Here is a 10,981-nt window from a genome sequence, read left to right on the forward strand (position 1 = left end):
CGTTACTGTTGTCTCTTCTGATGTGGTGGTTTCCACAGGTTTTGCTGTTGTCCCCTCAGTTGTTGTTTTTAGAGGTACTCTCGTGGTCGTACCAGTACGAGTTACTGGACCAGTTGTGACTTCCTGTGATGTTGTTGTCTCAATCCTTTCTGTTGTTGTTTGCAATGTTGTTGTTTCTAGAGGTTTGGATGTGACAGAAAATATATTATGTGAACAATTCAAAAAGTAACGTTTCTTTTTTTTATAAAACATTGCTGTTTGTTGCTTTGTTGCTGAGTGTTGCTTTCACCATTACGTACCTGAAGTGGTTTTTCCAACCGTGCTGAATGTAAACGGGGTTGTTGTAGGGCCAAGGGTGGTTGTAGTTACACATGAGTACATGGTCCTGATTACGGTCCCATTGGCCCCACACTCAGCTGTGATGCAACTTCCCAGACCATCTGTTGTGTTGTAAATGGTTGCACCATATTCGTAGGTCTTTCCGTTAACGAAGCATGTGCAAGCTGGAGATGAAGAGTATCATCTTTTCATCATGCAAATATATATAAATATATAGTATATTGGATAGTTTGTTACATACATACATATATGTTTGTTTTTGTTAGTGTATTTACTATAAACGAGTTTTTTCGTACTTACATAAATAAGTAAATAAAAAATATACACTCAGTCAGAATATACTTACTGTTCACGTCGTAGCTGCATTTTATTCCTGAGATTGTGCAGGAGCTTTGAAATAGAAAGAAGTTATGGTCATGTCATTGCCATCTTGCATGTTATTCATTGTAGATGTTTTCAATAAAAAAATGATTTTACTAACAGCCATTTGGCTAATGCCATCAGAAACCACAACTATATTTCAAGATGTAAAACAAACCTCAAAATGTTTTCTATATTTGCAGCATCTTACCATATTTGGTTGTTTTTCATATTTGCTGTGCTGAATACTGCGCAAATGATGTACATTTTTTTGTAGACGGTTTCTGAATTTGGTGTGTTTTGTCCATTTGCATCTTTTCTCTTAAGTCAGAGTGTGTTGAGCTCTCAGGGCCACCGTACTTTAGAAGATTTATAAATATCTATGGGTCCCCTATTTTGAGATACAATATGAAGATGCTTTCTAATCCCACTTGTGATATGTGTTACCAATAGACTTTTGATTCTCACAGGTGTGAGAAGTGTCGGACTGTCGTGAAAATATGTAACATTTAGTGTTGAGGTCAATAGACATACATTTAAAAGAAATGTAATCATCATTAATAAAGATTCTGGGGGATAGGGGTGCGGGTTTGGTAATGGTTGAATTGAAATGTCATGTTTAAAGTATTTGTTCTAGTTAGATAAAATTTAATATTTTGCATTAATGGGGCTATTATGGCTCTATGGCTTGTGCTACTTTTGCATCACTAGTGTGCATGTCCAAATGTGGTAAATGCATCATTGCCTATTGTGTGTTAATCCCTTCGTGTAAAAATTAATTGTCTATATGAGACATACCAAGAGTAACAGTTGTCCGATGGAGCCTGATCTCCGATGCCGTAATGCGTGCCTTTGTCATCATAGCAGCCACATTGGTTCCAGGCAACGCACTTCATGGTGTCTTCATTAAAGTAGGGCTTGGTTGGGGGACACTGTGGATAGCAGCCTGCAACACCATTAAACATTTTGATTCACCTCAGTAGAAATAAAAAAAAAATAAAGAAATACAACCTTTCCGTACCAATTCACATACATTCACACACCGATAGCAGTGAGCTACCATGCAAGGTGCTGGGATAATATAGGGTTCAGCCCAGGGACATTTGACATGTGGACAAGAGGAGCTGGACTACCGACCTTGTGATCAGTGGACAACCCTCTCTACCACCTGAACCACAACCACCCCATTAAATATAGTCCATACGCTTTTACACTGTGTCTAAACAGACAGATAACCAGAGAAGCAAAGTCTAAGATCTGTCTAATGTACCTTCCACAGCGGTAATGAGGTTGGAACAGTTTCCTGATGGATTCCTACATGTCTTCATGCAGTCAGCTCCACAAGGCTTGTAGTGCCACTCACAGCCATCAGGGGCATTATAGTAGTCACAGAAAATAGCTGCAAGAGACACAACAATTACTTATTTTGTCTTATTACAAAGTAAAGGTATTATTTAATATGACAAATTTAAATGTCTTGACTAATGCAATTAACCATTTCAACTTTCTTCTTTCCTGTACTTAGATATGCTATGTGCTAGGCTATCTTGAAAGACAACCACCTGTGGCTCAGATTTTCCTGGTGTGATGGTGGTCAAACTTACGGCACATCTTGGGAGTTCTCCATTTAATGCAGGCCCCAGCTTCATTACAAGCTTTCGCATAGGCAGCCACAGCAGTGCAGAGACACTCACAGTCCCCACCGGTGTCACAAGCACAAGAGTCTCTCACACAAGAATCAAAGTATGGACCAGGATCAACCTTGAACACACAATAATGTACTGTTTAGCAGAATTAGAAAGGTAGAGGGTAACTAAAATCTCATCCTGTGCTAGTTGTAGTAACAGCAGTGCCACTGGTAGCAATACTAGAAATAATATAGGTTTTGCTATCAATGTGAACCTGCTAGAAGGTCAGGGGTTACCAAAATGGGGAGACCACCCAAGTGATAAATACAGCAATGAGCACTTAGTGCCAAAGATGGAGAGAAACAATACCATTTATACAATTTCTCAAATACCATGGCAGTTGAAGTGATATATAGTGTTATGTGAATGTGTTAACACCATAGTTACCTGTGAATGACAGCTCTGGAAGGTGGCACTGGTGATGATGCTACACTGTTTCTGGGACCAGGCTGCCCGGTAGCGGTTGGAGGAACAGGGATCGGTGATTAGTTCGGCGTTTGGGCAGCTGGACGAAACCTTCCAGCTGTTACCAAATTCTAGAACGTCTGCCACAGTCTCCTGAGAGCGTGTGGTGAAGTCATTTTTACTGTTGCCGTCGTAGTTTCCACACAGACCACAGACTTGACCCTGAGAGGGAGGAACCCAGTGGTTGTCGTCACAAATACATCATTCACATCACAACTGTAGGTTTGGCATTTTCATTTGATACTGACACCTTGTGTGTAATATTTACCAAACCCATGGCAACTGTGCCCTGTCTCATATTCAACTGTCCAGTACAAAAGGAGTTGCTGACTAAAAAAATACCTCAGTATAACAGTGTAACATTTTCTGCCAAATTTCCAAGAAGAAGAAATGTAACTTGTAAAGTTGAAATGATGAATTTTCTCTAGAGTCTGGGAAAACATTATTATTGTTATTATAGTCCTGACTTTTAAAATTGTTGTGGCCGATGTGTTAACAGACAGAATGCTGTAATGCTATAAATTACCAGACAAATTTAGCCTGTTTTGTTCCCACCAGCTCCTGTGGAAGTTCTTAAGCTAGATACAATAGTCATTAACCTTTTCTGGGTTGATGACAGTAAAACAAAGAAGGAAGCTAAAAATGGCTAAAAAGCTAAAAAGGTAGGGTTGCTGATAATTCTTTGCGATTGCAGCACTATGAGCAACCCTTTTTACATTGCACAGAGCCACTATATGGTATTTGTTCATCAATATCTTAACCAAAAATATTGAACAAAATGGAACAAAATGTCCACATGTCTGTAAAGATTCTCAACAATAAGCCAGACTGAAATTAACTGGCTTAAATAACCAATAACTCTTTTAACAGCTGTCAAAAAAGACATGCAGACTTGATTGTTTACCTGGAACAGCGGGCTGAGTTTAATGAAAAGACTGGTCTTCTGGTCCCACATGAGCACAAGTCCCGGCTTGATCATCACCACCAGGTAAATACCCATCTTTTGCACCTGAGAAGGGAACACCTGGCTGCTGCCCTTTACCACGTGGAAGTTCTCATCTTTAAGTTGGAATTCATTATCCTGCATCAACATAAGACAAACATGCAATTTATTGTGGCACAATGTAAGTGAGATGGAACAAGTAAGAGTAGAGTGAACCTTACACCTCCAAGTATGTTAGCAAATAAAAGGCATTATGAGGCTAATAGGTTCCAGCATTACTGATGGTCATTTGAGTCATAATCCTAGCCCAACCTTACTGTGTTAATATCAATCTCAGTTTGATATATTGATCTAGTGTTTGAGACAGAACCTATGCACAGTGTAAGTGTCTTGTGCTTACCCCCAGGAAGATCTTGATGGTCTTGGAGCAGGTGGTCCCGGTGGTTCCACATGGGACATTCTCAGTGATAATTCTGAAGGTTCCTTTGCTCTGATCGGTGCCACAGAAGTCCTGAGGAAGGCACGAAATGCAAAGTAACTACTGGACATCATTGTTAAAGGTTATATGATATTTAAAACATTAGTAGAGCTGCAAACATCTACTTTCTATATAAATATATATGGTCATGGTGTTGTCTGCCTGTGTTGCTATCGCAGCCTCTCTGTGGTTTGTTTACATAACTAGTCTGCTCCATGTGCAGCTGTACAGCGACTGAGACTGTTTCTCTCATGTACCCCTTTGAAGTAAGGATTTATTTCGACCAAAGCAGAGGTGTCGATTGTTGGAATACTGAAAAGACTAACCGACGGTTTTGGTGAGGTTTGTTTTGTTTCTGTCCACTTTGAATTAAGTTACAATGGTACGATGATATGCAAGGTAAAATTACAACGGTCAACGGAGGTCTATGTCTGTAGGGATCATTTCCATATCGTTGTCAGACACTTAAAACAAGCATTTGTCCCCAAGGATTAGTTCATGTTACAATAGCATAGCAGCCATAGAAGCCTGATTCACAGCAATCTCACTCTGTGAATTAAGGGTTTATTTTGACCAAACCAGAGTTGGTGATTGTTAGTAAGACTAACAAAGAGTTTTGGTGAGTTTTATTTTGTTTCAGTCCATTTTGAAGAGTATTATATGACTATCTGCGACATAACATTACTAGTTTTGTCAATGGAGTCTCGTTGGCCGCAGTAATAATGTTACAACAATAATGTTTTCTGCAGAAGCCATTTAGTGTATTCCCGTACTGGATTCAGATTGCCCATGAGGGCCTTACAGGAATCGATGCAGAATCCAGTGCAATTTTATCTCATTGATATCTGGCTCACTGTTAATGGTTCACTCTCTTACAGCCGTATTACAGCTTTTTGAAGTTATTGCTAAGGCTAATGCAACATTTCTTCCTGCTGGTGTTTCACATTAAGTGTTCAACTGGCAAAACAAAGGGTAGATTTGATTATGAAATAGCCACAGGAAATGCAGTGTAATTCTTTCAATGAGTGTGCCCACTCAAGCCATGTGCAACATGATATCAGATAAAGGTTGTTGATAGAAGAAGGCAGATTTTTAAAGTTCCCCTGCACACAAAATGTTTTTCATCTTGTCCCTACAGGGTGATGTTTGAATGATGTCTATGTAGAGTTTGCCACTAGAAGGATGTTTTAACATTCAACTGCTGAAAGAAACTGAATTTAAGGTGCGAGGGCCTATGAGCATTATTTGTGACATCACACCTGGTCCAGTATGCAACTTGTACAGTGTGATGTAGAAACTTGAAGCCACCAGTGCACATCACATGGACATTAAGTAGGAGACATCTTGTATCCAGCAGGAAAACAATGCATATTCATGGATTCTGAAATATTTAATGAGGTAGAAGGAGTAGATAGGGGTGTTTTCAAACTTTTGTTTGTGGAAAAAACATATCAGACACATATTACTGTTCTGTTGTTTGTTTATGTGGTAATACATGTCTGGAGGGGATCTTCAACTGACATTTTCACTTAAACAATGTGAGTTTGTTTGGCTGCTGGCTGCTCTGTAAACAGGGCTGCGCTTCCATTGTATTCCTGACAAACAAGCTGCTCGAGGACTTTTTGCTGTTGTATTAAACCGCACTGGCTGTCACCATGTTGCCAAATTGACCAGAACATTTTAAGGATTAGAACTTTAATCACTGTTTATCAGTCATTCTAGCCACTTTACCTGTAGGAGTGTGTATTCACACTGTCCACTGAAGTCAAACCGCTTATCATCAAATGTGACGTAGTGACCGTCACCATAGATCGTGCAAACTTCATCACACACATTGGTGGTACATGTGAACTTCCTTCCACTGCAGTAGCTGGGGAGACACACATCAAACACACACTTTAAATCATGTAAACATGTCTAGAAAAATCATTAAAGAGCATTTTTTATACATGTTTAGGGAATGTTCAGGGGTTTTATCTATTAGAATCATCATCAAAAGGATTAGTAATTATTTTACTTCATTTCAGAATATATTTTTTTGAGATTGGATCAAAGCAGGTCAAAGTTGCTTATACAAAGATCTGATATGTCTATTTGAACACACGGTGTATCTATCCTTAAAGTTTAAAATGCTGCTCAACTGAGTATGGCAATTCATTTTTGAAATTTGTAAATGTTTTGGTTTTCACAGTAGATTTATTAATAGGTTGAAAGCTTGGTATAAAGGTATCAACATCATTGAATTTATTAGTAACATAAAACTGTCATGTCAAAATGTGATGAAACCACACCTCCTTCAGTACTTCATTTAATAAAAACAATTTTTGAAACTTATTATATCAAAACTTTTAAGTAAAACTAACTCAACTTTGTAAGTTAGAAAAAAACATTGTGGGTTTAGTCATTTTAAGTGACACTGACTTAATTTGATTTATACTGTGAAAACAAAATACCTAGTAAAAAGTACTTAATCAGGAATGTTTCGTAACTTACAAAACTAAGTTAGTGTCATTTAAAATTACTAGTAAATGCTGCTTAATCTACAATCTTTTTTATCTTACAAAGTTGAGCTTGTGTTACTTGAAATTTTAAAATGTGTGTAAAACAGTATGTTTTGGTTTTGGCCAATATTAAAGAATTTCTGTTAAAGGTAGTAAGACTTATGTAGAATGTGTATTACTTGTTAGAATACCAATAGAACTTCTGTGTGAGAATGATATCAAAAATTGCATTTCAGTCAAGAAGGAAAATGGAAGAAATTGTTTTGTTATGAAAAACAAAAATATGTGCCTGCACTTGAGACAAAACAGCTCTACATAAAAAATAAATGTGTATTGGACATTTAGCACTTTATATATATATATAATGTCTATTCGTTCTTATCTTAATATTTGTGTTTAAGTAAAACGGCATCTTTGAAATTAGTTGTATAGGCGAAATAATGAAATCATTGTGTGGGCCAACACAAGAAATATTTAGTGTGTAGATTTCCATGCAGGTACGTATTATACTGGTGTGTATTTAAAGCACTGTACAAACCAGGTGTTGCAGCCCTCAACCAGTGTCTGTCCAGACTGGTAGACATTTCCATTGTGCAGACATGGACAGTTGGTCTCGTTGATGCAGCCTCCTGTTCCATCTGACACCAGGCCTTGAGGGCACATGCAGCCCGATGTACAGCCTGTGCTGATCTGTATCCAACCATGGTGGAGGGTAAAAAGAGGGTGTGAGCCAAACAGGGACTGTGTGTAGAATCGTTTGACCTATGTGAGTGTGTGAGCATTATGCTATACTTACACAGGCCATGTCCATTGTGCTACAGCTCTTCTGACACTCGGTTCCAGTGGTACCGGGTAGAGCAGTGGAGCAGTCGAAGTAAACCATGGGGGGAATGCAGGATAATGAAGCTGGGTAATATAAATAACAAGTTCATGATAAAGCGGATTATAATCATGTCAAAATTCCTGGCAGTTTTTAAATGAATCATTACACCATTCACAAGTTGAATTCAACTGCTAAGCACAATAACATTCAAACTTTGTGTTGTTGTTAGAATTACAGGGATTTGAGTATATCCATATGTGGAAACCTACGTTCTGTTTGTTGCAATCCTGAGCAGCTGAGAGCGCCTTGTCTGCAGACACTGTGAGAAGCAGAAGGAACAGAGTCATCAGTCAGAATCCTGAAATCCTTCTTGTCTTATCCCTCTTAGTAGTAATGATGTACACGGGCTGAAATGTCCTCTAACTTGCCCTTTGACTTTCCCCTTGCTTTTTTAACCTATTGCCTTTGTGATAAAATGTTAGTTGTTGTAATGGTGCACTGTAATTATGGCAGAATTGGTAGAATGGAAAAAAACACGTTCACACATGTTCCAAGTTGGTTCCAACCATTGCTAAATTTATAGTCACACCAGAAAAAGTTAAATATAAGCTAAGTTAGATTTATTTTATATGATTTCATATTTTTATCATATAACAAGTGACAACATACACAAGACAAACTGCATATAGCACCTTTAAAATGAATTGAACTTTGTTCTTAAGCCCCCATTTTGATCTGTGCTCCAATAACAGTTGAGCAAGCCTTGGCCAACTTTCTACTTTGTGCTAGGCTCTTCTATGTAGAAAAGATGACCAAAGTTTAAAGATGGTTAAAAACATAAGCAAACTAGCTAGCTAATCCCTGTCAATCATTAGCTAGCTCGAGTTTTGTAATGTAAAGTCTTTGGGCTGTGTGGGAAGTTGCTGTTATTTATTAGGGCCGGCTGTGGCTCAGAGGCCAGGAAGCGGTTCGCCCAATTGGAAAGGTTGTGGTTCGATCCCGTTCTCCTCCCTTGGCCAACGTGGTAAAGTTTATCCCCTTGAGGAAAAAGATTAACTGGGAACCCCCCAAATTGTGTGAATGTGTATGGAAATGGTTAGTTTTCTTTTCGGATGGGTTTGCAATCGCTTGTGTGAAAAGGCGTGATTTGCGGGCCACGTTTAAGTGTAAAAAAAGCGCTCTTGGAGTTTGGTCGGAGGCGTAATACAGTACAGGGTTCCATTTTACCATTCACCATCTTTGGGATGTTGTTTCCATTACACAGACTCTTCCTAAAGTAACTCTCTATAGTCTACCTAGTTAACCATGTTTACTTTAACTCATTTTATTTGAGTGTCTGAATTCAGAATGTAAAACTTATGCTCTGTAATGCCCTGAGATGAAACAAATCCATGTCCATAATCTCAATTCTCTGCTCACTATAAAGTAAACCCCCGACCCCTTAATGCCCAACTCTCAATATCACACTCTCTATTTACCATGTGCTGCCGTCTTTGCTGACAACCTCTCCAGGAGGAATTATGGTGTCTTTATCATAGCAGGGACAGCTTGCACTGAACACGCACTGCCCCTCCTCGTTCATGTAGGTTCCTTCGGCACAGCCGCAGCCGTCCACTGTGGTGAAGTTGGTCTGGCAGGAGTAGTCAACCTGGCTGAGGGAGCGGCAGGTACGACCGCAGGAGATCATGTTGTAGTCGTACACCGTCTCCGCTGGACATGATTCACTGAACTTGCCTAGTGGGAGAGATACGAGTTGAGTGGTAACATGAGTATCAGATGTTTTTCATGTAACTACCGTATGGCACATGATTAACTTCTGAGAGGACAAGTAAAATATATTTAAAAAAATAATTGTTTTTTGTTGCAGAGGCACATAATGATATTGACCTTTTCTAAGCCTTTCTCCAATAACAGTTAAGCAAGCCTCAGCCATCTTTCTCTTTCCTGTACTTATATGCTTTGTGTAAGACTAGTCTACATTTAAAAGATGACCAAAGTTAAATGCTAAAAATGACATATTACCTCTTAAGTTAGTTAATCATTAGCTAGCTAGTTGTTTTGCTACAGAGAAAAACACTAATTAACTAGCTAGCTAATCACTATCAATCGTTAGTTAGCTAGTTACATCTGATAGCTTATGACAGCAAAACACTTGCTAACCAGCTAGCTAATTCACATCAATTGTTAGTTAGCTAGTATTTTGCTAACATTAGCTTAAGATGTGACTATGTTGCTGTTATCTTTTATCCATTTTCAAAATGTGGTTGTCTTTTGAACATAGACGAGCTATAGAGGATATGAGATGCTACAGATCCATTGTACAGGAAAGAAGAAAGTTGACCAATGCTCCAAAAGGAGTGGGACAACTTTGTATATGCTGTGCTTAGTTTTTGTAATGTTTACCTCACAGAATCATTATTGTTTTTGCTGCAATAAAGAAACCAATAAATTAATAAAATCAAAGTGCTCTTATATTGTTGATGATGCATGTGATCAGCTGTTACAAACCCAGCCCCTCTCCATTTATCACAGTTAAAGAAAAAAGGTGAGTGTTTATCTCACCGCAGATGGTCTTCCTCCAGTCAGTGAGCTGGATTCCTGCCGCTGAGCAGGCGTAGACATATGAGGAGACTGCGGTACACATGCAGTCCTCACTTTTCTCGCAGTTACAGGTGTCATACAAGCAGTTCTGTGAGGAGACACAGTGTACATGGAAATATTAATAAGGGTATAGCAGTTTAATAAGTTTATTCATCATTACAGGTTTGCATGTGCACACTTACATCTTTGTATACGCTGGGGCTAATGACAGCGTGGCATTGAGCAAACACTCCATTGGGATCTGTTAGTATGGAGCACCAGTACTGGGCGTAGCTCTCTGATGCACAAAAACATACAGAAATGAAATGGTTACAAAACATCATATTCATTAAAAATGGCATGGTAAAATGCAGTGTAAGGTATGTGGAATGCTTTCATATAATATGATACATGACAAACATGATATGATGTGGCAAGACATTGGAAAACAGCGGTACCCTTGCTGATGCCCTGGCTACAGGGGTGCCCGAAGCCTGTTGTGATGTCAGGGCAGCTGGCTCTGGTTTTCCATGTGTTGGCGAACGCCGTAGCAGTGCCCTCCACCAGCCCGCTCATTACCCTGAAGTCATCAGTCATTATGTTGTTGAAGTTCCCACACAAACCTGTTGGATAAGGTGACACATACACATACGTTTATATATAAACATTTAAAGGACCGTGTGTAGGACTTAGTGGCATCTAGCGGTGTAGTAGTAGTAGTTGCAGATGGAAACTCCCTCGCTTCACTCTCAATTTCTAAGGAAACTCTAAGGAGAATCTACGGTGGCTGTGAAACTTGAAAAA

General features: G+C 38.9%; 1 protein-coding gene across 1 annotated transcript in view; it reads right to left on the minus strand.

Annotated features, from left to right (window-relative positions):
* The window catches only part of LOC118343414 (mucin-5AC-like), a 25,870-nt gene that overhangs the window by 561 nt on the left and 14,328 nt on the right, over nucleotides 1-10,981 (minus strand). Inside the window, exons 13-28 of the mRNA XM_035682216.1 lie at nucleotides 10,636-10,800; nucleotides 10,381-10,475; nucleotides 10,160-10,286; nucleotides 9,076-9,331; nucleotides 7,867-7,916; nucleotides 7,571-7,680; nucleotides 7,313-7,464; nucleotides 6,005-6,143; nucleotides 4,196-4,306; nucleotides 3,757-3,933; nucleotides 2,775-3,014; nucleotides 2,304-2,460; nucleotides 1,970-2,098; nucleotides 1,498-1,645; nucleotides 686-729; nucleotides 380-503 (exon numbers count right to left, since the gene is read on the minus strand). Coding sequence (XP_035538109.1) covers nucleotides 380-503; nucleotides 686-729; nucleotides 1,498-1,645; nucleotides 1,970-2,098; nucleotides 2,304-2,460; nucleotides 2,775-3,014; nucleotides 3,757-3,933; nucleotides 4,196-4,306; nucleotides 6,005-6,143; nucleotides 7,313-7,464; nucleotides 7,571-7,680; nucleotides 7,867-7,916; nucleotides 9,076-9,331; nucleotides 10,160-10,286; nucleotides 10,381-10,475; nucleotides 10,636-10,800 — 2,224 coding nt within the window. The remainder of the gene's footprint in view (nucleotides 1-379; nucleotides 504-685; nucleotides 730-1,497; nucleotides 1,646-1,969; nucleotides 2,099-2,303; nucleotides 2,461-2,774; nucleotides 3,015-3,756; nucleotides 3,934-4,195; nucleotides 4,307-6,004; nucleotides 6,144-7,312; nucleotides 7,465-7,570; nucleotides 7,681-7,866; nucleotides 7,917-9,075; nucleotides 9,332-10,159; nucleotides 10,287-10,380; nucleotides 10,476-10,635; nucleotides 10,801-10,981) is intronic.

The sequence above is a fragment of the Morone saxatilis genome, unplaced genomic scaffold (assembly GCF_004916995.1).
Source record: "Morone saxatilis isolate NCDOM2014 unplaced genomic scaffold, NCSU_SB_2.0 Contig11, whole genome shotgun sequence".
Classification (NCBI taxonomy): Eukaryota; Metazoa; Chordata; class Actinopteri; family Moronidae; genus Morone; species Morone saxatilis.